Source organism: Pseudopipra pipra, chromosome 8 (assembly GCF_036250125.1).
Source record: "Pseudopipra pipra isolate bDixPip1 chromosome 8, bDixPip1.hap1, whole genome shotgun sequence".
Lineage (NCBI taxonomy): Eukaryota > Metazoa > Chordata > Aves > Passeriformes > Pipridae > Pseudopipra > Pseudopipra pipra.
In genome coordinates this window covers 6,315,919-6,342,080 of record NC_087556.1, presented here as the reverse complement: position 1 = coordinate 6,342,080, position 26,162 = coordinate 6,315,919, and the positions used below count along the sequence as shown (strand labels likewise).

The following is a 26,162-nucleotide window of genomic DNA, read 5'->3' as shown; positions in this document are numbered from 1 at the left end:
CAAATGTATTTTTAATAGTATCTAATAGATGGATTCTTCCCATGCAGAAATCTGTGCAGAAATCCTACAGTCAGTTTTGTAGCATAAAGGATTTTTTCCCTTATTGTGTTTACAGGTTTCAGAATGTTTTATCTTTGTTTTGTGTTTTGCCTGGCGGGAGGGGGGGTGCAGGAATCACTCTTACAGTCCAGCACAGTGCACGTGGAATGGAATTCTTGGAATAAACTGGTATAAATTTGGTATGTTTCACCTTTTCCCTAAAATACTCATCAGACCAAGTAACAGATTTACAGCCCAGCAATGCAGTAAGAATTTCACCTGGCTAATGGCAGCTTGAACAGAGTTCATAGGAAAACAAACCCCTCAAAAAACACTAACTACTCTCCCTAACAGGATCTAGCACAAGATCCTTACGATATCTTCAGTAGTGCATAAGAAAGCCTAGTGGTGTAAAAGGTCAGAAGACACTACTGAACCAAATCACTAAAAAATAATTTTCCATCGTAATATTTTTCAAATCTTGTTTTTCCTAACAGCACAGTGGGAACATACAGCTTTAAAATCTTTGTCTCTGCCAATGAACAAGGCAGATGTCTGCCTACCCCTAACCCTAATGGAAGAGGAGGAGGAAAAGGAGCAAGTTTGTTAGCAGGGATGTCTGATACACATCTGTCTCAAGGGAATAAGAGAAAATTAAATATGTTATAACATTCTGGGTGAAAAAACACTGCTGTGAAGCATTTCAAGAGGGCAATCTGAACAAAAACTCATCAGCATTTGTATATATTCTCTGCTTGACTGTTCCCTAACAAAAGATTCTCCAGTGATTATGTTTGGGCATGCAGTTGAGCAATGCATTACCATTCTATCTAAACCGTACCAAAAAGTTCAGTTTCTTCTCACAGATAAAACTGCTGTGCTAATTTTAAAGTTGCTTTTTTTTCTAAAGCATGTCTAATTACAACAACAACCTTGCCAAAATAAATAGCTACTTCACTTTTAAAATATGCTTCACAGTAACATTTTCATTCTAAAATACAAGTCATTCCTTTCAGGTAGCTGCAATATAATCTAGAAAAGTTTTATCTACAAGTATTTTTCAAATTTAACTGGCTAATCAGGATTGTTGACTACGTTTTTCCTCTGTGTTTCACAGAATTAGCTAACTGCCTTAAATGGCAGTTTCTTTGTATAACAGAGAGTAATCTGCCTGCTGCATCTCATTCAGTATTTTGCATATCTATAGTATTTTTCCATGCAATAATTTCATTTGGAAAAAAAAAAAAGTCAGCTCATCTCCACAACATGCCTGTGGCAAAGGCTCGTTGTTTACTGATCAAGAGACACAGGCACTGAATTTGCCACACAGACACTGGTGTGGGAAGGTGTAACTATACCACCCTTTCTATAAATGCATGTTAATCAATGTATTTCCAATTTTAGAATCTGTTCCTGAATATTAAACCCAATGTTAGAAATCCCAGTCTTAGTTCACTCACTCAAATACATCAAGTGGAAGATCAGGGAGTCAAAGAAAAAAAAAAAATCCAACATCCTCATTTTTCAATCAGATCTTAAATAATAGAAAGTAAAACCAAATACAACCTTCAGGTATTAACGAGAACCCAACGATAAAAGTGAGGTCACTAGATTAGACTATGTACTTCCTGCAAAATATCACCAGGGATTTGCCAATTCAAACATAGAATATGGAAGCAGAGCTGTGCCTTCAGCCCAGTGGGGGACAATACATCAAACCCAACAGCAAGTGCCTGTGATGCCAGTTCTGCAAGTGAATAAACATGCACTTCTGGGAAACTCTCCAATAATTTATCCAGAGAGCAACGTGGTTACTCTGAAATTCAATAGTATAACTGCACTGAAGATTTTTCTTCTATGACAAATGTGAAAAGAAAAAAAACAATGTTTAAAATACAACAGAAAAATTAAGCAGGCAAAAGACTGTCTACAAATTAAAAGAGAGATAATTAAGAGATAATATAACTCAAGTTAACCAACCTAAGCAACCATGCAAAGCACTTTTTCACTAAGCTTTTGCAAGAAGTTACAAGTCTGACTGTTTCCTCACTAACCAGAGAGATTTCTAAGCCAAGGAGTTTGACAAAGAGGGATCACAGAGTTTTTGGAAAATGGAGAATTTCACTCATGTGTGCTCTGAAACGAAAAAGGTTTGTACAAATGAAATCTACAGAGAAAAGGTGTTCACATAATACAGAAAGTTCACCTTTTTGTTGCGGTTTAATTTCCCCTGCTGGACTGGTAAAACTCTCTGGGAATACTTGAAAGATCTCTTGTAATCTTGCAATCTCTTCCCCTTTATAAGGGCTACATACCAAGGTCTTACTAATATAAATCCTAAGGGGAGCCTATAAAAAAATTGACAACTTATTTTCTGCCTGTAATAACCCATTTCTTTCCAAGGAACTTTTTTAATCACCCAGCAAAGCCATCATTAAACACTTCGCTGTTCATTTAACTCTGTTAAGAAAGTAACAGTCACCACGAGACGATTATCCACAGCAGAAACAACAAACTTCCAAGGTAGAAGAAAGGAAAATTCAACTGAGAAACCAAAAGCAAAACCCAAGGGAGGAGGCAGCTGTTTAAATTGTCTGATGGTGCCTCTTCCTTAAAAGACAGGCAATCTATATTCAAGCAAACAAGCCAGTGGTTATATCTGATTCAAACTGTGTCTAATGATAGCGTGTCATGGCCCAGCTGAAGCTGGTGGAAAGCACAGCCACCTGACATGATGCAGATTGAAAAATACCTTGTCATTAGGTGGAACCCACTGGAAAGTTAGTGATAAAATTCCCTTTGCTCTGGTGGATAAGATCTCTTGGATGTCTATTTTTGAGTCAAACAGTAATATCAGTATACAGTAGTATCAGTTTGACAAAGACAGAATATGCTTGAATGTTTCCTTTCAAAAATCACAGGAAATAGATGTATGAAGCTAGACTAAGACTACACTCAACACCTGGCAAGCATTAAGCATTGATTCTTTACTTCTCAGCTGCCAAAAAAAGTAATTTCTTGAAAAAATTGCTTTCTAAAAAAGAAAAAAAAAAAAAAAAAAAAAAAACAAAAAACAAACACCAAAAAACCACCAGTATTATTAGCATTAGCAAATTAGGTATTTGGCCTTCTTAAATCTCAATGAAATTAAAGTAGCTGGAAAATATTAGAAGGCAGTTAATTGCATTAGAAAATGTATGCAAGACTAAAGATCATTTTTAAAAGGAAACAGGTAAATTATTGGGAACAGCACTTATATCTATGAACACTGAAAACCAGTAAGTCATTCTAAGACATTCTGTGCTAAAGGCAATTAAGAAATCTCCTGTTAAGCAGCTTCTAACTGTAAAGTGCCTTCAGCAGTCCAGAGTTTTACTGACAAGCCGGAAGGGGAATTAGAGGAGAGGGTACAAGGGTGGTTTCTCCTGCCTACATACACACCTTTTATTTCACACAACTTGTAACTTTTAGACACGTCTACCTGTCAACTGTCAAGTATGAGCAAAACCGGCCAGGTGCAAAAATAGAATGAGGGAGAGAGTAAATAGGAAAGGTGGATGGACAGAGGGACACAGACAGACTGACTGTACAAGCTTGACTTCTTCTAGAGATCAAACCAAAAATATTATAGAGTTTGCAAAGAACAGTGGATTTACCAGCTGCAGAGCAGAAAGATAAAGCCTACTCCCGTGTTTCAAGACCAGAAACAGGCCCCAAGGCTCAGTGACATGGTTGGAATTCACACCTACTTTCTCATTTCCTATTTAAAATGTAAATTTTTTTCACTTGGGCAAATACACAGAGAATGAGTTTCTTGGCAGTTTTCCAAAAATTTACAATATATTTGTCTTATTTCTATTTTAAAAGGTATAAAACCAGAATATCAATATATAGGGCTTACAGGATGACTGGGTCAGCAGGCAAAAGGGATTCAGTGCTGTCTTCTTCCAGGGCAGCTTTGAGTTTCTTCCCTGTAGCTTTGCTGAGGGACGTTTTAAGCTTCTTTGCTAGTTTCTTAGGAGTGTTTGTTATACATAAAGACTCCTCTGTGCAGCAACTATACACTTCAACCTTCACCTGGAAATCTGGTCTTGCTTCATCGCTGAAGGGGGGGGAGGAGAAAATTTCAGAACATTTGTTAATAAACTGTGCATGCAGGCAAGGAATGCTGCTGCTACTTTATGTATTAAATAACGTATTTACAATCAAGGGGAGGAATGCCATGAGATTCAGGCACAGACATACATTAATATGGAATTAAGGACTAGAGTACACAGCAGTAACTTAGTGTTGAAGTCATGAGATGAATGTTATAATTGAACCATAAACAATTACAAACAGGAAATTCAACGTTTAGGTTAAAAACTGAAAAAAACAGCCCATGTTATGGAAATACACAGGCAAGACATTCAAACACACTTAAATCTGCCCTCTACTGTTACACAAAAATCCCATGATTGAAAACCTATCGGTATCTATGGTCCTAAATCATATTGAACTGTTTTAAAGATATCTTAGTTGCACCCCACACCCTTCACATTACTGAAAAAGATCCTATCTTGCTTAGATCTAATGAAATCTGCCGTTCATAACGCAACTACCCACTGCTGCATCCTCCTGTCCACAGCCTTTCGCTGTTTTCAGTTCTACTGATTCTTTTGTTCTCAAGCTTAGTCATCAAACCAGAAGCCCAGCCTCATCTTTCAAGTACAAATCATGTCATGACAGAGATGCCCATAACAAAAGCATGCCAAAAGCTTTTATAACAAGTCTTTCTTTATCCTGGAGGACACAAGGCAAGTCAGAGTGCCTTTTCTGCTTTTGTTGCAGTATTTCACAGAAACTCATAATGATAAGTCTCATATCTTTGAAGAAGCTGATTTAAATGTTTGTCCCCACTCTTAACTGGAACAGATGTTTAAGAGAGTTTAAAATCTGATTTAAACTCAGGATCTTGATTTAAAGTTTGTGGTAGTTCTGGCTTTCATGTTCAGTCTTCCTCAGGAGATTGAATCTAAATTGTTGATATAAAAAATAAAGGGGGGGAGGGGAGTTAAGCACATGCTCAGATAGGTGTGACAGAACATGAGGTGTTACATGAGGAATGAGATTGTAGCCTGCTGTATAGAATAACACTTAAAATACTGGGTGCATTGTTGATGCCTATACTTTCATAATGCTTTCAGGTTTTAGCATCAATTTAATTCAGTCCTTGAGATATAAGTTTATCTCTTTATACGAAGAAAAAGGCTTCAGCATGGCAAAAATGAAAATAAAGAGAAGGAACGAAAACATTGAGTGGCACATCTAGAACCAGCATAATCCTGTACACTAAACCCAGTCTTCCAGAGGTGGGGATGCACCACCCACTAAAACGAACAGAATCTCTACCAATTCCTTGGCCCACAGCAAAACCTAGTGGACCTCAGCCAATCTTATTCACAGGCACTTTCAAAAGAAAACAGCAATATTTGTGCTTCATTCAACAGAAGTAAATTATACTCACAATATGGTTACATTTTCAAAACAGATGTCTGTTATTGCTTTATCCACAATGATCACCTCAGTGTCAAAAACCTCAGCTCCCATTCTGAACAAACAAAAAACTGCATAGCGCTGTGATTCTGGAGAGAGCCAAAGAAAGGTTTTATTAGCCCTATTGCACAACACAGTGCTGAACACTTCCAGTAAACAAAAGTATACTAAATGGTAATCCACACCTCTAAGGAATTGCCCTCAAGTTCTTCTCACCATAAATTTTCATCATAGGATTTTATGATAATTGACCTATCAAAGCTGCTGTACAGGTACAACAACATTCACAGAGGGAAAAAATACCTACCCCTATGAATAAAGAAAAAAAAACAGTTGAGTAATCAGGTGTAGTTTGTGCTAGCAACTTCAAAAATGTCAGTAAAAATGTAATTTTGTTTAATAAAACTAATTGTACCAAAAAAAAAAAAAAAGACCTAACATTTGATCCAAAGTCTGTATCATTTTATGAATGTGCTATGTAGGATTAGACTATTTTGCCATGCTTTGCCCCTCTGACCCTATTGAAAATCAAAGTGAAATCAATGCCAGGTGACAGCTGGAACAGATTTAGGGTTAATCTCCATGACACAGCAAAATGAATGTACTTGAAGACTACCCGATAATACACTCAACACCAACAGACAACTTTCATTTAAATTTCTCACTGGAAACAGGCTGCAATATACTCTCCCAAGTGTAGAAAAGACATAGAACAATGTGTTTAATCAGAAGTTTCTCAGTTAACCATTTAATAACATTTTTTTATTGCTTCCTCTGCAATTAGTCTCTTCAGAGACTAGAGTTTAAACATAGAGAAGAACAGGACTGAACTAACTCAACTTGCTACAACCAACTTCAAGTTATGAGCATTTACACAACAAAGAGCAAAATATGGACCTAATGAAAGGTCAAAGAAGGGGTTGAAATGAGTATGGACTTCCCCATTCAGTTCAAATTTACAGGCATAAGCAATTGCTTATCAGAGTAATTAATAATGATCTTACATACTTTCTTTATTGCTGAAGTGATCAGAGCCTTTCCACATTAATGGTATCCGAATATCTAAAGGGGAAAAAAAAAAGTTGGGGAAATTAAGTTACAGTCAATACTGTAGATCTGTGATCAAAACAAGTTACAAAAAGTTTCTTGTTTCTTTTTCTGATGTTCTGGTGGTAACAGGACCTTCCACCCAAAGAACAGCGTAATTATTTTAAGTTTATTAGTCATTTCAAAAGAAAATTCATCGATTTGAAGTGTCATTTTTGTTTAGAAATTGAGCTAGAATAAAGAATATTTTAAATCTCATTTGAAAGTACCTAAAATAACATTTCAGAGTGGCTGTGCAACATAGTTCTGAGACGTATTCTCTGAGGCCATTATTATGCATACATGTAAGCTGAAACTCTGCTTGCCTTGTGCTGGAAACTACTCATCCCACTGCAAGAGGAAAGCCTTCCTGTTTTAATGAAAAGACTGGGATACTTATACTGCAAACACTTAAGTCTTGCTTTGCTAACCACAGAGAAAATGCCACTTGTAATCACAGTTAGAATTGTCTTAGTCGGCATAAAAAGAGTTTAGAAATCTTTTTTTTTTTTTTTTACCTCAGAAACATCGTTCTACTTCAGAACCATAGCAGAGAGGCAATTACAGATCCATTATTTTAAATCATGCCTGTCATTTTAATATTGGGAAAGTATTTTCTACAATAAATTTTCCAGTTTATCTGCTCAATCCAACACAGCACTGAGTGACATTTTCCTCCAGTTCTGAGGAATCAGGTTTAGACAATGTTTCTTGTTAGTCCCTTGTCAAAAGACAAATGCAGCGGTGGGGGCTTTATAAACCCAAAGTTGGTTTCTGAAGTACAACGGTGCTGTTTAGAAGTACGTGCAATATATTAAGCGACACATGATGGCAGCAGTGAACAGCACAAGCTCAGTTGTCTTTTGATAAAACCCTTAAATAGTGTTATAAAGGAGCATTGCTGGCTCCAGAGTTGATCTTCATATGAGGCTGATGGAAAAATCCACATACAGTATGCTAAGCTGCAAAACAGTGGTGGCATTTTGGCAACACGTTGTCATGTATTCCTACAGGGGTTTACCCACAAAACTTGCTGTTGATTTAAGTGAAACCGCATAGTCACTCTGTCCCAGAAATTAAATGAAAAATTCAAATTTAAGTTAATTTTGATTATGAGACGTATTACTGCAAATGCTATTTCAATTCTGAAAATTTGAAATTCAGCTGTTTCTAACCATTCATGAAAACTAATGAATTTTCCAATGAACTGCCAGCAGGGAGCTTTAAACTGTCACAACTTCCTAAAAATCAATACGTCACCACGTTCCGAAACTGCCTTTCACTTCTAAAGATGCATTTGCATAGTAAGCATTTCTAATTATTTTTTTTAATAAAGAGAATTAGTTTCATTAAAACCATTACAGAAGCCTCTCTCAAACTTTTAAAATACATATATTTATGTCTGTCATTGATAAAGCACAGAATGTTTCTTTCTTAAAAGACGGTCTTAAATTTACATAAACACATGCAAATAGTTAAAAATAAAAGCCTTTTTTCCTCTTTAATCATAGCAAACTCTGAATGACAATTTCAATGCACTCAATAGGCCTTGTTAGCAATTAGAGTACTAGATTAAAGATTACTTCTGTATGCCACTTTCAATATCTTGCTAGCTGAAAAATTTATATCTTAGTCAGAAAATCATCAGGACATAGATAGTCTATCACTTGGACAAGTTTAACACAATAATTGTAAATCAGCTTTCAATTCATTCTTGGATTGAAAGAGCTGTCATTTATCAAAAACAAAGATCAATTTTCACACACCTTAATTTCAGTTACCATTAGCTGTAAATCCGTGTGGATGCAAATTGGATACATTCAAGCATCACATTTAATCAAATTTAAAGCCAATGATTCCTTTCTGAAATGACTGTAAACCATGATCATGTTTTTTGATCAACACTTAATATACTGTCTTCTGACAAACAAAATCGATTGATACAATAACATAAATTATGTCATTTATTCACACGTGTGGGGGATAAGTAAAAATGATACAAGTGTGAAAATCTGGATTAAAGAATACACTCCCCACACAGTATCCAACATACTTTCTATAGGAGCACTTTCCTCAGTAGTCCTGCAGAGCTATTCCAGAATTTTTGGTGCTGGTCACATGACTCCCCTTTTTTTTGGTAATAGTCTAAGCTTCAGGCATGTACTAACCGTATATGATGTGCTAATGGATTTATAAGTGGGTGGACTACTTGATGGTGGAAATTGAGGGCTTAATAACAGGAGATCTATAGAAAAAACCTTATTTCTCATACTAAAAATAGAGTCCTTAAAAAATCTGATTTTCTAAAGATAGCAGAAGTGTATTATTATGACGACCCTAAAGTCTTCACTGCAGATAACTCTGCAAATCCAAAGGAAGGTGCAACCACAGCACAGACAGTCAAACAGATGCTTTCATCCAACTACCATAAGGAGGAAAGACAGATATACATTCTGCAAACAGCTGTGCTGGCAGAAAACATTATTGAACCATGTGCTCATCACTCTTCTTCTACTAGAAGTTACCTTGCTTAAAGATATGACAAAATATTCAGAATTAACTGAAACAGTTTCAGGAGTCAGCCCTTCTACACTATTTTATTCTTAATGAGGCAGGTCAGAGAGCACAAACAGATCTGTTAGTAAAGCTGGCAGCACAGCCACAGGCAAACAAACTAATAAATCCACAGCACTGAAGTTTGAGAACAGGCTAGGAAACAGTGTACCAGCCCACTACAAATCACTGTTAAATATTCTTGTCACTAGCCTGCATTGAAGCCATACCACTATACCTTTGCTATAGTCATGTAACCTGCATTACCTGAGTAACATTTGCATACTAATTATAGTTCTGCCCTCAATTTCTTGGACATATACCCTGTACTATCACTTCAAAGTCCGTGGTTGTGGGGAGAAAGAAGTTTTCAGCACATTCACACTTATTTAGCTTTGAAATGCATTCAGTGTTTAGTGGCAAACAGAAAAAAAAGTCTTTCCCTCTGCGGAAGGCCTTGTAAGTAAAACAGAAATACAAGGTATGTATTTCACACACGTGTGTGACTTTAGCACAAGTTCCCTTGAAGCACTAGGGGATTTATACCTCTGAACCACAGACGCACTTTAAAAATCCCATATTGTTTGTATAGTTTGTATTACAAGCCACTGCCCAGCCAATTAGCTCCTATAATAGAGTGACTACTCAGCCACTTACCTGATATGGCAACCTTTGCTCTGCATGCCACCCGGTCTTTTGTCCCATTTTCTGAAGACCTGGCAAAAAAGAAGAAAAGAAAAACAAGATTTGAGGTCTGTGCATTTAGACATCTAAAACACAACTCTTTAAACACCAAAAAGTGTCAGTCTTCATATCACAGCTCATTTCAAGTGCTTTTTTTTAAAGTTAATTTTGGTATCTCTGGTCTAAGGCATGAGTCATTAGTTTCCTAAGGATAATCTAGAAGGAAGGTAAACCATCAATTTTCTTAATTCCCTAGAAGATTTTACTCCAAAGCTTATATAACCTGAGTATTAAAAGACAAGTAGATTCATCTTCCATGTCTTTTCCAGCTCCAACAGGACCAAATATCAGGTTTACCCTTCTGTACGCATCAGCAGAGATGCAACTTAATTAATCAGTTCTATTATTGTTTAGAGAATTGCCTCCTCCTCTATTAATAGAGACTTATTATAAAATTTTAATTTTCCATGCAGGCAGTTTGCTGTAGACCTCAAAGTCAACCTTAAATTGAATAAAAAAAAAAATCTGTGGATAATGAGTAACAAGAGTGCTCTCCTCACCTCTGCCACTGCTCCTAACACCTAACCAGATAAGGAGAAATGAAAATTTCTAGCTGCTACCAGTATCATGACTTCCAGAGGCAGTTAGAATATCTTTGCAACTCACTGATTACAGACCCACACAAGAAGTAACAGGAACAACATCCATTTGAAAACCCTAGAGTGAGAAAACTCAGTCACGATTAAGCTATAACCAAATTCCAGTCTTGAGCAAACACCAAAAGAGAGAACTGCAGATGGACTATCAACTATCAAAGATACAATTTAAATGATAGAGAAATAACACTATAGGATGCACCTCTTCTAACGATTTCCACTGAAAACTCCAGGAATTTCTGAAGCCTGAACTTTAAGCAGTGCATGACAGTCACAAATCAAGCAAACAATACAGCTGTTCACATACATCTCCAAATATCTCAGCCCTGTTCCAGATATATGCCATCACCATTCTGTGGTCACTGACATCAAAGACAAGGAGTTGAGTAAATCAGCATATATCCATAGCTGATATTATTCCATCACTAAAAACATAAATAGTGAACCACTATAAAGATCTTCATCTTAGTAGGCAAAAGCAATACATCCACAATAATTACAGAATACCACATGTATTACGTGCTAGTTTTCAAAATCAACTTTCAGATAGAAAGTTCTTTCCTCCAACAAATTTCTCCTATAAAACCACATTTCTGAAAGCAAAAAGTAGCAGAACTGTTCCCACAGATACAATTAACTGGAGCCAAGCATGTATCAAAGATTTTCTATGTTAAACTGCAATATAATATTCCATTAAATTAATAACCTGAGAGCAATAGTGTCTCTGTACCATGATTCTCAACATTGCATCCAAAATATTCGATTAGGCAAAAGAATTATAACATTAATCATATAAAACACGTATAATTTAGCTCCTTCAAGAGTTATAATGTGAAAATATTTTCAACTAATTTTTCTTCCTATTCAGTGTTGTTTTTATCAGTTCGCTGTAGTTAACACAAGTGGCCAGCAGAGGGTACCAATTAACCATGATGGTTCCCTCATTAAAGGGCCCTTAGTAGCAATAAAAGGAAAAGTAAAAATACTTCTATTCTGACCTGGATAGCTTTGTTTTGCTCCTTCAGACTTGGATAGGTACCTTTCTGTATGCTAAAGGTAATCAAGAAAATATGACTATTGTATTACTTGATACTGAATTACAGTTTAGTGTCAATAATCTACCCAGAAAAATATGACTAGTATTTAATTTTCTAAAGTAAAAAGAAGATTATGGAATGGTCTTATAAAGTAACGTTTTGAGGCAGCTGTAATTTATGGTTATGTGGGGGAAAAAGAAAGAAAGAGTTTAAAGGAAGGATTTAAATCCACTTTTCTTAAACAGGCTGCTAAAAATTCACATAAAAAAATGCCTGCTTCACACTTCTGCCTTTGCATTTGAGCTGTCATTAACTCACTGCTCTGTAGCTCTGCACGGGTCTGGCTCCTCTGCGTGGCTCTGTAGCTGTGTCCTGTACGCCCGTATCCGGGCATTGCAGACCATCAGGCTCTTGACCGCACGCAGGAGCTGGTCCTTCTGGGTGCTCACTGCCAGCAGTTTGCAGATGCCCTCACGCATCCGGATCTCAAAGTCAATCTTCTCCTGGATGTCACGTTCCTAGAGGTGCAAAAAATAACAAGAGGTTAAACAAAACAACAACTAACAATATCCCTGAATTTTTAAAGGCTCTTTTTATTTCACAGTTGGGATAGAAAACTCCAGGTTTTAATTATGAGCAGCTATTGCAATGATTAGTGAATGTAACAATGATAGTTCTCTCTTCGGGGACAAAAGAGTAAAACAAGGGATGCAACAGATTCACTATATCCATTATACATGAAAATTCCAAAACAGGTAGTAAGATGAATTCACTGTAGCATCTGAAAGTTACTCGTGTCATTCACAGAAAAATAACATATGGTCTTTGAGAGGCCTAACTGAACCAAACTTATAAATTAACACCCCACTTTTTGCAGTTATCCCTATTAAATAAACTTTAAACTGAGAAAAATGTCTTAAATATTTTAAATCAGAAATTCAATCTCATTACCTCTTTGGCCATCTGAAAAAGAGTGAAGAAATATGAGGGTTTTTCACTTCCGGTTGATGTAAAATTCAGGCAAGAGAAGAAGCAAAAATAAAGGAGACTATTCCAATATTTGACTGTTTCAGGTCATGAACATGTTTCAGGTCAGACAACTGTGGTAGCTTCAACCCTATACAGGGATCATGACATGCACAGTTTTCATTCAAAGTATGAAATAAGCTATACTTGCCTGAAAGTCATTAGAATTCTGCATCACTGTTTTTTGAAGGAGTAGGATGTTTTTAAAGGTATTATAAAAACTTCAGGAAAGTTAGCTTTTTCCTGCCTACTTTCAGAGAAAACAAACATTTACAAATGACTTGCTACTTCAAAGAGGTCAATCCACACCGATCCAGAAGATAATTAACGTGAAGGATCACACACAGTTTACTGTCTCCCAAAGGTGTGCTTAGATGCCACTGATGACTGATACAAATTTCCCTGTTATGTGGCCATTCCTGGCCAAACCAAATATTACTAGCACATGAAGAACAGTGTTATCACTGTATTGCAGGGTAGCACTGCAAATAAATTGCAAGTCAGTGACTAGTGAAGCTTTGTCAACACTAAGCAAGTGTCCCAGCTACATCTGGAATTGCCAGGATTGTGTCAGTTTTCAGGTTTACAGTCTGAACCCAAAACAAGCACTTGGGCGGTGGATCTATAAGCAGTTGTCTGAAACTTGCGGTACAGTTTCTCATTTTCCTCAGGTAATAAAGGAGGTGGGCTCCTCTCACCCATGATGATAAAGACCCCAGGCTTGTGCAGCCAGGCAAAGCAGGACAAATATATGTCCTATGAATCTGCCAGCATTTAAGGCAATTTAGTCACACAGTGAGAACGCAGATGGTGAGTAGACACCACCGTGACAGAGGAAACTAAGGTGTAGAGACCTCTCCAGAAAATAACAACTCTCAATCAGAGACCCCATGAGAAATGCCTGGAACGCACACGGGTTACCATGACACAGGCTCTCTGGCACCAGTGGGTTGTTTTGAGGTGAATAGCTCCCGAATGTCTTATCAGAGGTGTTTTCCATAGAAGTTCTGCTGGTATTCCCTACAGTTGATATATGAAGGCCTGGAACCAGTATGACACCATAGGCTATCCGAGTTTTCTCCCTCAGGGATTTGCTTTTTAAAGTTTCAATCACAATCAGAGTAGTATAAAGCAGGGCACCAACACCTCTGCATCCCTAGCATCTGCTTCTCTAGCCACATTTTTTTTCAGGACTTTTCCCAGGAAAAAAAAAAGAGAGCAATAAATAGCTTTTGTCAATCTTCTCTTATTCTGAGTCAAATTTTAGGTTTGAAGGGGGAAGGGGTTGAAACTGGGCTCTCCAGTGATCAGCCTAAGGATCGAAAGCCTGAGTTAAGAATTAAATCAACAGCCCACCTGAAGTGCATGTACACTAATGCACGCAGTATGGGCAACAAACAAGAGGAGCTGGAAGCCATTGTGCAGCAGGAAGGCTATGATGTAGTCGCCATCACAGAAACGTGGTGGGATGACTCGCATGACTGGAGTGTTGCCATGGATGGCTACAAGCTCTTCAGAAAGGACAGGCACGGTAGGAGAGGTGGAGGGATGGCTTTATATTTTAGAGAGTCTCTTGACTCTGTTGAACTTGAGATCAGCAACGATAAGGTTGAGTGCCTGTGGACCAGAATCAGGGGGAAGACCAACAAGGCCGACATCATCATAGGTGTCTGTTACAGACCGCCCTACCAGGATGACGAAGGGGATGAAATATTCTTCAAGCAGCTGGCAGATGTCTCAAAATCATCAGCCCTTGTCCTCGTGGGTGACTTTAACCCTCCAGATATCTGCTGGGAGCTCAATACTGCAGAGAAGAGGCAATCTAGGAATTTCCTGGAGCGTATAGAGGACAATTTCCTTCATAACTGGTAAATGAACCTACCAGGGGTAAGGCCCCGCTAGACCTGTTGTTTACAAACAGAGAAGGGCTGATGGGAGATGTAGTGGTTGAAGGCCGCCTGGGAAATAGTGACCATGAAATAATAAAATTTTCAATACTCAGAGATTCAAGGAGAAACAACAATAAAACTTCTATGCTGGACTTCCGGAGGGCAGATTTTGACCTATTCAGAAGTTTAGTCCAGAGCATACCCTGGGAAATAACCCTTGAAAACAAGGGGGTTCAGGAAGGATGGATGTGCTTCAAGCAGGAAGTTTTGAGTGCACAGGAACAGGCCGTACCGGTGTGCCGAAAGGCAAGCCGACGGGGAAGACAACCAGCTTGGTTAAACAGGGAGATTCTGAAGGAAATCAGGGATAAAAAGAGAGTTTACCGACTGTGGAAGAAAGGGCTGGCTACTTACGAAGAATTCAGGAAGACAGCTAGATCATGCAGAAAGAAAATTAGGGATACAAAAGCGCAATTTGAAGTTAAATTAGCCACTTCTGTTAGGGATAACAAAAAGTCCTTCTATAAATACATTAATAACAAAAGGAGGGGCAAAGAAAACCTCCATTCTTTGAGGGACTTGGAGGGAAACATAGTTAATAGAGATGAGGAGAAGGCTGAGGTACTTAATACCTACTTTGCCTCAGTTTTTACCAGTAGGACAGGTGGCCCTCAAGGCAACTGGCCTCTGGAGCTGGTAGACAGAGATAGGAAACCAAATAGTCCCCTTGTATTCCAGGAGGAAATAGTTAGTGACTTACTGAGTCATCTGGATCCTCAGAAGTCTATGGGACCAGATGGGATCCATCCTAGGGTAATGAAGGAGCTGGCAGAAGAGCTTGCCAAGCCGCTCTCCATCATCTTCCAACAATCCTGGCTCACTGGGGAGGTCCCATATGACTGGAAGTTGGCAAATATCACCCCAATCCATAAAAAAGGGTGCAAGGCTGACCCGGGTAACTACAGGCCTGTCAGCCTGACCTCGGTGCCTGGCAGAGTTATGGAACAGATTGTCCTGTGTGAAATCACACAGCAGCTACAGGATGGACAAGGGATCAGACCCAGCCAACATGGGTTTAGGAGGGGCAGATCCTGTTTGACCAACCTGATCTCCTTTTACAATCAAGTGACCCACCTGGTGGATGAGGGAAAGGCTGTGGATGTGGTCTATCTGGACTTCAGCAAAGCCTTTGATACTGTCTCCCATAGCATACTCCTGGAAAAGCTGGCAGCCCACGGCTTGGACAGGGGCACCCTGTGCTGGGTCAGGAACTGGCTCGAGGGCCGGGCCCAGAGAGTGCTGGTGAATGGAGCTGCATCCAGTTGGCGACCGGTCACCAGTGGTGTTCCCCAGGGGTCAGTGCTGGGTCCAGTCCTTTTTAACATCTTTATTGATGATTTAGATGAGGGGATTGAGTCCATCATCAGCAAATTTGCAGATGACACCAAGTTGGGAGGGAGTGTCGACCTGCCGGAAGGCAGGAGGGCTCTGCAGAGGGATCTGGATAGGCTGGAGAGTTGGGCTGACTCCAATGGGATGAAGTTCAACAAGGCCAAGTGCAGGGTCCTGCACTTTGGCCACAACAACCTCCTGCAGCGATACAGGCTGGGGACAGAGTGGCTGGAGAGCAGCCAGGCAGAGAGGGACCTGGGGGTGCTGATCGACAGGAGGCTGAACATGAGCCAGCAGTGTGCCCAGGTGGCCAAGAAGGCTAATGGCATCCTGGCCTGCATCAGGAACAGTGTGGCCAGCAGGAGCAGGGAAGTGATCCTTCCCCTGTACTCTGCATTGGTGAGGCCACACCTTGAGTATTGTGTTCAGCTCTGGGCCCCTCAGTTCAGGAAGGACATTGAGGTGCTGGAGCGGGTCCAGAGAAGAGCAACAAGGCTGGTGAAGGGACTTGAGCACAAGTCCTATGAGGAGAGGCTGAGGGAGCTGGGGTTGTTTAGTCTGGAGAAGAGAAGGCTTAGAGGCGACCTCATCACTCTCTTCAACTACCTGAAGGGAGGTTATAGCCAGGCAGGGGTTGGTCTCTTCTCCCAGGCAACCAACAATAGGACAAGGGGACATGGGCTCAAGCTCTGCCAGGGGAGGTTTAGGTTAGATGTTAGGAAGAAATTCTTTACAGAGAGGGTTATCAGGCATTGGAACGGCCTACCCAGAGAGGTGGTGGATTCACCATCCCTGGAGGTTTTTAAAAAGAGATTGGACGTGGCCCTTAGTGCCATGATATAGGAATTGGAGTTGGATCAGGGGTTGGACTCGATGATCTTGGAGGTCTTTTCCAACCCAATCTATTCTATGATTCTATGATTCTATGATTTACACAGTTATGAAAACCTAAGCCAGGCCTACACCTGGCCCTAAGAAATAATTACTTATTCTTTAAGCCCATGCTTATAAATCAGCTGCTACAAAGCACAGAAGAAGAAAATAGTACTCCCTCCTAATATTTCCCAGGGCAGTAGCCCCTGCTCCTCTCCACATCTATCACCTGATACATAAATATGGTGAGGAAATAAACACTCCTAGTTTGGGGCATCTGCATGTATCCATACTGGGACTTTCAGAACCATGCAAAGCATTCAGTCCACATTACATGTCACATAAAAAAATTCCAGACTAGCAGTAAATGGCTGTTGGGCCACAGCTTAAATAACCACACCATATAAATCTCATCTGAAGGAAGAACTTAGGAGCCTGATTTGGAATATATAAAGTTCTTTGTGCCTAGCAAAAATGATTGGTCAGCTTTTCTTTCTTTTCCCATTCCTTCTAAAAATACGAGCACACCATCTGGACTTGGAGGAACAACTCAGCACTGTTTTGCCATATGCTGTCTACTAATGCACTGTTTCCCTCGTGGTCTCCATCCTTCCCCACCAGCAGCAGCACAACACAGACAAGATTACTAACAGCTGCTGAAATTTTCAGCCCCATACTCAGGAACTACCTCAGCAACACTTCCAGAAAGTGTCTTTATATTTCCCACCTAACTATACCAAGTATAAGAAATTTCAAAGGATTTCTAGTTTTACATAGGTAATGCAGTCACAAAACAACCAAAGAATTCCAACAAGAGCTAAGAAAAATTATATGGATACTGCTGAAGGCAGGACAAATTGAAATTTTAGTTCATTTAATTGGTAACTTAATCACAGGCTTTCAGAACCTTATTCCAAGGTACACTTCTGATTTACCACCACAGTGGCTTACATCTAAACCCTGTAAGCAAGTAGCCAGGCAGTGAGTATTCTTCTAAAACAGAGGCTGTGAAGTCAAGACATCAGCTTGTGCACTTCGCAGCTCAACACCGGAATGAGCGCTTGCTGCAATCGGCAGCCACTTTACAGCGCTTTACAGGCGCTGCCGAGTTCAACCAATTCAGATTTGTAACTGATTCCAGGTTTAAAAAGACACAACTCATTGACCGGAAAACCAACGGCTGAAAGACCGAAGAGGTGGAAGGACCAGCTCCGAGCACGGGCAGAGGGTGAGCGGGGAGCTCAGCCCTGCTGTGCCGGGGCAGCCCGCGGCCGCCACGGACCCGCCCAGCTCGGGGGCAGCGCAGCTCCTGTGCCCCGAGCACCGCCCGCCACACCGACACCGACATCGTCACTACTCCCGCGGGCATCGCGGTGCGGGGTTGCGTTGCGTTGCGTTGCGTTGCCCTGCCCTGCCCGGCCCGCCCGGCCCCGCCGCTCACCGGCCCGCCCGGCCCCGCCGCTCACCGGCCCGCCCGGCCCCGCCGCTCACCGGCCCGCCCGGCCCCGCCGCTCACCGGCCCGCCCGGCCCCGCCGCTCACCGGCCCGCCCGGCCCCGCCGCTCACCGGCCCGCCCGGCCCCGCCGCTCACCGGCCCGCCCGGCCCCGCCGCTCACCGGCCCGCCCGGCCCCGCCGCTCACCGGCCCGCCCGGCCGCTCCATCCTCATCAATGTGCTCAGTCTCGTTCTCCGCCGCGCCGCCGTTCAAACCTCCCGCCCCCGGCAACGGCCGCGGCTGGACCGCCCCCGCACCGCCCCGCACCGCCCCCGCACCGCCCCGCACCCCGCCCTGCCCCGCACCGCCCTCCGCACCGCCCTGCCCTGCACCGCCCCCCGCACCGCCCCTCGCACCGCCCTCCGCACCGCCCTGCCCCGCACCGCCCCTCGCACCGCCCCCCGCACCGCCCTGCCCCGCACCTCCCCGGGTGGGACACTGCTCACGGCCCCGAGCACCCGTGTGGCTCTGCGGGGACACCCGCAGCACTGCATTAGCGCTACGGGCTGCTACTGACCGCGGCATTAACCCCGGGGTGTTTAGCTGCAACAGCGAGTGCCAGTAATAAAGGCCGGGACAAAACCTCCCTTGGCTCCCTTGTTCCTCGTTAATCTGCTTTTCTGGGAAAGGGCGATGACACCTCTTTCTGGCGAATACTCTTTAGGGGAGCTGGGAGGAGAGGCTCATGGCTGCTTTGCTGATCCAAAGCACGCCATGAATTTTTAAATGTGTTCTTGGTTTTCTGCAGTTCATCTAATTATGCATCTTTAATGTGCTGGTACTTCCAATAGCTGCACTAGTAGCATGCATTGTGAAAAGTATATTATACTGTTATATACTGAATAAGTGCATTAATTATATTATTATATATTACATTAATAAGTGCAATCCAATTATTCATTGGATTGACTGGAGCCGAATGGGAGCCATCTCTCTCTTCTGCTGCCAGTTTTGCAGCTCTGTCTTCAGCAGATGAAACAAATGAGCCAAAACAGTGTCTCCCATCCATCCCTCATACCCAATTTCTTGGCTTTCCTCTCTGAATTCCTCCTCGGCAGGTGATGGTCAGAAGCACAGATCCTCATTGCTTTGCACATGGTTGTCAACATTTGTGGGAAGTAAAATGTGCTGAAATGAGTGAGATATACAGTGTTGCTAACAGCTTTCTACAGAAGACAGAAGTCTCCAGGCTAACATATGCTTATTTAAAATATAAGAAAATGCAATTAGAAGGGAAAAATTTTAAAAACCTCATTGCTTGATCAGGATTTCACATAGCTGCTCTGCAGCTCTGCTTGCCCCTTGACATTTACAACTGGGGCTTAAATGCAGGAGGCTAGCCTTGATGGAAAAACAGGAACTTCTGGACCAAAGGTATGTATTCCTTGTTGCAAGGCAGAGGACAGGGAGCTCTGCTTCCCTCCAACTTGCTCAAGTGTCACCTGGAGGCAGAAGCAGCAGCAGCAGCTGTTCAGCAGTTCCTGTCTCCATCTTGGGCCACGTTTCTTAGTGTAAGGAGGCATTCAGAGCTTCATTAAATACCTTCATCCCGTCCTGAGGTCCTCTGTATACCACTGGCAAGATGCATGCCACAGCTGGGAAGCACTACCCTAGGTTATTTATTTATAGGCACTACCTTTTTTTCCCATGTTTAGATACTCCCTTCTGTTCTTTAGGTACTGTGACTTTCCCAAAATTAGTCTTTCTGCAGTACATCCAGTGGAGAAATCCCATCAGAGAGCCAAAAGGCTTTTGCTTAATCGAAGTATGATACTTAGAGCTGTATATGAACAGCCAAGATACCTAAGAGTGAGTTTGAGGGAGATTGGAAGGAAAGTCTCCATCTAATCTTGGTGCTTCCTGTGTCCCAGCATGAACCTTGGGTTTCCATCTCTGCTGCAATGTTCAAGATTTCAGACACATCAAGAGAAACCCATCAAACAAGGGGAGAACATGAGATGCCAAATCAGAGTGCCCTTTTGAATCACAGTAAGGCTTATCTCTTAAGATGTGGTCTGGTCTCCCCTGAATCAGTCAGGGATGGGATTTGAGGCTCAAAAATCTCCAAGTGATTTTCTAGGCTACAGAAAAAACTAGAAACAAGAGCACGTCATGTAGTGGAATTGAACAAAACAAGTGAAAGTCTCAAGTTAACTGAACTGCATCATCCTTGAAACAATGTTTGACCAAAGTAAGTGAAGGTACAGACTCAACAAATATCGATGGCTGAAACCCTTTGATGAGTTTGATGTAAAATCTGGGAGCAGCTGGAAATGATAACCTTACTGTAGAGATAAACAAATAAGGAAAGAATTACTGTAACTCTACCTTGCCAAAACTCACTCACCAACTCATAAAATGGTGCACTACCTCAGAAAACGAATGCAACCTGTGAAAAAGACACATCAGAACACTTCCCACACAGCACTATCCCAAGCAGTTCAGGTTAGACTCCTGGTTCAAGCCTGGAACCCACTGGTTCAAGCTTTCCAGAAACGCTCCCTGCCAAACTCCTGAGAACAGCACCGAAAGGGTTTTGTCAAAAACCAGAGTGGCTACACAGATGCAACAAAAATCACTGCAAAAGGACAAGTAATGCCCAAAATTATTCCAGGCAATCAGCATCTTTAAAGCCATTTTCGCTGGTGGTGTAGATGGTTCCCAGGAATCTGTGGCAGCAGTTCAAGAATTTTAGGAGCTAATTAGCGTGGTTTTGCAGTACAGTCTGTTCAGCGAATCCTAGCCTTAATAAAGCCCAAAAATGTGACTGCTAGCAGCATAAAGAGCCCATGCCTGCAGCCCTTACACGTTCCTGCTGACATTGACTTGAATTGGAACCCTTAAGAAAGCAGTGGGAGCTAAATGTGTAGGACTCAGCCCTAAGCAACACAAATAGTGTCTTCCCAAGCTCAGTGCATACCTGCTCTTCAGCTGCTTCAAATGTCCAGTTTTCCACTACGTTAGGAAAACGTTACTGCAAAGTCTGGCTTTTCACACTCTTGTACCTGCTTCTGCTTTGGTCCTCCTTCGTATTCACTTTCTGGAGACATTCGGGTTTTTTGTTATAAAATTCAGTGGATCAGAGGTTTAATTAAAAAATTAAACGTTTCACCAGACTTCTAGCTCTATCTTTTAAGGGAACATGAGACTGAGGCTTTAAAAGGCATTTCTGCAGGTTTTGGACGAGGCGAGATGTTCTCTCCACACTCCAAGTCTGACTCCTGCTGCTGCTGCAGCACACAAAGTAACTTAAAATGAAGAAGGCTTTGTGCCATCTATGTTATGCAGAGATTTGGGATTCAGCTAGCAACTATTATGCTCCCTAATTGAAGAGTAATTCCAGCAGACAGCAACAATCAAAAAGGAAGCATTGTAACCATGTTTTTTTTATCTCCAGAGAAGCCTCCACTGAAGGGCAAAGAAACCCAAGGCACAACCTACAAAACAAGGAAAATCCTGCACAGTCACTGCTGCTAGAGCAGAGAAGTCATAATGGGGGCATAGGGTGAATTAAATAGAGGATCTATATCCTGCCTTCTGGGGTTTTTAAGTGAAACATTTTTTTCAGATGAATCACACCATCTTTTCATTTGCCACTCGATTTGCATTGCAAAGCATTTGGCTTCCTTCTAGTATTAGGGAAACTGGATAGCAGAGGAAAGATCACTGTCTATCTAAATCACTGTTCTGTTCAAGTGTTAGATCAGCATATTATTTTAAATGTTAGGCCCATCATTTTGGTTTAGCAGGTACAAAATATCTACACCTACTCTTGACAGCACTGCAGTATTTTTCTTAATTTCTTAGTTCCCACAGCTTGCTACACCTACTCCTTGAATATCATCAGAGTGTGCCAGTAGAAATCTATTCAATTCCTCTTCAGATTTATCCTCTTCAGATTTAGCCTAAATGGAAATATATGAAGATTTGTACTGGACACATGGGAAAGAATTTGCAAAGGCTTTTTATAATTGACTTATTTAATTTTAAACCGAAAAGCAAACTGTTGCCATTGATTGCCATTTACTTTGATTACCATGGTATGTGACCATTGTAGATTGCTCCAATGGGCAGAGACTGGAATTTAGGGTGTTTACCTCAATGCTTACTGGAGCCTCAGTAACTAATTTCTCCATTGCAGCCTGCTGAGGTCAGTTGAAGTCTTTCCATTCTCGTAGCTGGGCAGAAAGGCAACATGTAGACCTACAAAACAAATTAAGTATGGGTAATACCTTACTGTAATGAACTTCAGTTTCAGTTTTGATTAGATAAGGTGAACATTAATCACCTGACCAATGACAGTGAGCTAAAGCCCAACCCCATCAAGGTGAAAGCAATGATAAGAGAAAACTTCGTGAGCTCCATCTTACCTACCTGAGCATTGTGAAGAAGGTATCTTCTCTAGGGTAGTCATGGAGCCAGTCGTTGAAGGCATCATCCTGTAACATACAGGTGTCTAAATCAGCTAGGATGCATCATCCTTACCTTTCCTGGATAAATAGACACAGAGGCCAGAACATCCTAGAATAAACTCTTACTATTTCTGGTGTTCTCAGATTAATTTTACACCGAGAGCTTTCTCATCTTCTGCTCAAGGTTTTTTAATGTTCTGCAGTCCTCCATCAACTGCTCCAGTGCTCCCAATGGCACAGGGGTCGCATCTCTCTATGATGGCACCAGCAAAACTTCGATGCCAGGTGCTTCAATGAACTATTTTTCAATCATTTTATGTTCCCATAGGATTTCTAAAAGAAACTGTAGAAGGCTAAAAAAGTATGACGAATTATTTTTCCTTTTTCCAGATAAGATTCCAGAAACTGACTCCTCAAAGTATTCCTGACATCAACCAGATCTTGAAATGCCTCCAGATCGAATTGCTGTAGCCTTTTTAAGTCACCATGTATGAGATAAATGCAATCAAAATACTTTTCATAACAGAAATTGTAAGTTACAAAAAATCCACCCCCATATGAATTTGGAAAACAGTTTCTGAGATCAAACCTGAAAACCTTAAAAATCAAATTAAACACTGCATGACTTTGAACTGCAATTTGATCATCCTCTAGGTCTTAAAGTTGCTCCTGCACAAGACAGGTGATGAAGGGTGGTTGACTGAGGTAGACCAGTCACATGTGTTCCTGTGTTTCTGCTTGAGAGAACTGGGGCACTGGTTTTGAAGCCAATTCACATGTGATTCCCACACATGTACAGAATCAACCCCATCAGTAGTATCCTGTTGGACAAGGATCCTCACTGGTGACTGACAGCTTCACTAGAAACCTTTCTCCAGCTGAGAAGACAATATGCACGCACAGTGTCTAACAAAGCATGAGTTTTTGCAGCCTTTCCCTAAGCTTAGAAATATATATGGTCTCTCTTTTCAATTCTACTTCCTATCTCAACAGCTGTTGAATGAATGAAATTATCTTTAGTTCCTTTCAAAATCAAAGCTGGTTGAAATTGGCTTCTTGGATCCACTGCTAATAGGGGGACATTTATACAGACAGAGAAATTATGGTCATGCAAAGATGATACTGCTGTGGAAACGCAGAGAGGTCCTTTCAGCTGCTCCATATTAAGGGGATGTTCAGTACAAGAAGGATTTCCTAGAGATTCTACAGTGTCACTCCTATGGCATGCTTTTGACTAGGATTCCTCTGTTGAGTGAAGAGTCCTGCTTTGGTTTCTTGTGCATTACTGCAGGTGGTGTTTGTTGTATAAAGTCTCTATCTGAGACAGCTGCATCCAGCTGTTTGCTGGGCAGCGAGCTGCTGGAGTCACCAGTTTGTGTCATGGGAGAATCTAACTGGGCATTCTTTATTTTCCGGTTTCAGGATCAGGTCTGTTATGATTTTCCCCAATTGATATTGCACAGGCAAGTTAAAAGTCACTGGGTCATTTAAATGGATTTCCATTTTGAATTTGAAAGGGGGATTAAGTGCACTGAGAAAATCATAGATCTAAAGATAGACTCCCATATGAGAAAATAATGACAGAAAATCACCATCCTTTTGATAGGCAGAGGACTACCGTGTATTGCTTGGAGAGCAGATGCAGGCCCACTTCTTGCAGCAATCTCCCAGGAAAAAGGAGCAATTCTCCAGGTTGGCTCTGGGATTGACTTTTTTCTTTTTTTTCTTTTTTTTTTTTTTGTCTGGAGGTAGATACAGGCTGAGTATCTGCAGATGGTCTCTGTTTTTCCCACACGATTTAGAATATCTCTGCAGAAAACAATACTTGGCAAACAGACTCTGCCTGACATGAGTTTGTAGTCTGGTCTGATTTTTTCCAAGTACTGGAATGTAGGTGTCTAGGGAGAGAAACATGGCACTGCAACGTGCTCTGAAGGCCAAGCAACATAAGCTGCCCTCTGTGCAGCCACAGACACTCAAGCTCCCCCTGCACTGCAGCATTGCTGAGGAAGAAAATTGTGATTGTCCCTTACCAAGGCACATCTTGGGGTGACAGCTGTTGTCCCAGGTAACTGAGGCACAATAGCCCAGTGGACTAGTGAATCCATTTCTTTGCATTTCACACACTTTTTGGATTGTTTTGTTCCTGCCTCAGGGAGGATATTCGAAGGGGCACGGGTAGAGATCTATACTTCACTGCAAAATCTCACTTTGCCCCAAGAAATGTTCCTCATCAGTAAGAGATTGGCTTGTCTCAATAGTTTTCCCTGTTACACTTTGGGGCTATAACCATCTGCAGCTCTGCAGTTTTTCTTGCCTTGCCACAGAGCTGCAGTTTTTCTGCATTTTTCTAAGTCCTGAGTTGGGTTCCTCTGGATCCCTTTCCCCACCCACGGCGTGGGGTGGCCCAGTTCTAGTTCCATCTCCATCTGAGGAACCATTCCGACGTCTTGAAGGATGGGGAAAGGGAACTCCAGCATCAGGGGTTTCTTCAGGCCCTGAGCCTGCAGGGGAGAGGTGCCCTCCCGTCCCCCCACCCACGTGGCTCCATGGCCGGCAGGGAGACAGCACACCGGGCGTGGAGAGGAGGCAAGAGAGAGTTTATTGTTGGGGGGGTTACATTTATAGAGTAACCAATTAGAAGTCTCAAGGGGCTTACAGGAACACCCAATCACAGGAAGGGGTTAACAAGGTCCAATGAGAACACCTCAGGACACCTTCTCAGGACATTCATGAGATAACACTACCATGGGGGGTCTTGGGAAGAAGAAACACATGTTTGCAAAGAGACCACAAAAAGCCATTTTAAGACACGTTTAAACAACAGTTTTCCCATATAATGGAGGTTTAGTGCCACAGGTTCCAACTGCATAAACAGACATTTGTCGTATGGATCAGGCCAAGGAAGAGCAAGCCAAAGAAAGAAGGCAAATGTTATTTCATGAAAATATAACAGTAAAAACCAAATAACTATCTATATAAATAAAAACCAATACTATCAATATAATTATTGATATGTGCAACATAATAACCATTTGTGGTTGGAAATTTCTATCCGAGGTTTTAAAACCTCTGGCCCCTAAGGAAAATCTGGCTTGCAAATTATGTCCTGTTTCTTACAGAAATAGATACTGAAAAAATAGTGAGCAGTTCATCCACTCAAGTGCTTGAAGAAATACATCCACAGGGATAAGAGGATTTAAATTTTTTAGATCTGACAGTTAATTTTCCATTCTGAGCATCCCTAGTCCCTGTGTCTCCACCAAACTTCTCCCTAAATCCAATCTCTGCCCCTGTGTGGAGTGCAATACCTCTGTGAAATAACTTGCTTCCACGAAACCTCAAAAGAGCCATATTGTAACAAAAACTATTTGCCACGGCACAGCAGATTCCGGGACCCCATTAGAGTGGTAAGGCTGTTCCTAGGAATAACCCCAGTGTCACAGACAACAGCTTTTATACAGGTGATGATTTTTTGCTGAATC

At 41.4% G+C, this 26,162-nt stretch overlaps 1 protein-coding gene across 4 annotated transcripts in view; it reads right to left on the bottom strand.

Annotated features, from left to right (window-relative positions):
- Positions 1 to 25,302, bottom strand: part of RTKN2 (rhotekin 2) — a 44,989-nt gene extending 19,687 nt beyond the window's left edge. Inside the window, exons 1-8 of one of the 4 annotated variants that reach the window (XM_064662369.1) lie at positions 22,804 to 25,302; positions 22,640 to 22,721; positions 22,293 to 22,468; positions 11,909 to 12,108; positions 9,871 to 9,929; positions 6,583 to 6,636; positions 5,546 to 5,663; positions 3,941 to 4,141 (exon numbers count right to left, since the gene is read on the bottom strand). In XM_064662369.1, the coding sequence (XP_064518439.1) occupies positions 3,941 to 4,141; positions 5,546 to 5,663; positions 6,583 to 6,636; positions 9,871 to 9,929; positions 11,909 to 12,108; positions 22,293 to 22,304 (644 nt within the window). In that variant the 5' untranslated portion in view covers positions 22,305 to 22,468; positions 22,640 to 22,721; positions 22,804 to 25,302. Of the gene's footprint in view, positions 1 to 3,940; positions 4,142 to 5,545; positions 5,664 to 6,582; positions 6,637 to 9,870; positions 9,930 to 11,908; positions 12,109 to 18,411; positions 18,496 to 22,292; positions 22,469 to 22,639; positions 22,722 to 22,803 lie in introns of those variants that run through there. The other 3 variants (XM_064662366.1, XM_064662367.1, XM_064662368.1) reach the window with 3 other exon arrangements.
- Positions 25,303 to 26,162: the final 860 nt, after the last annotated feature.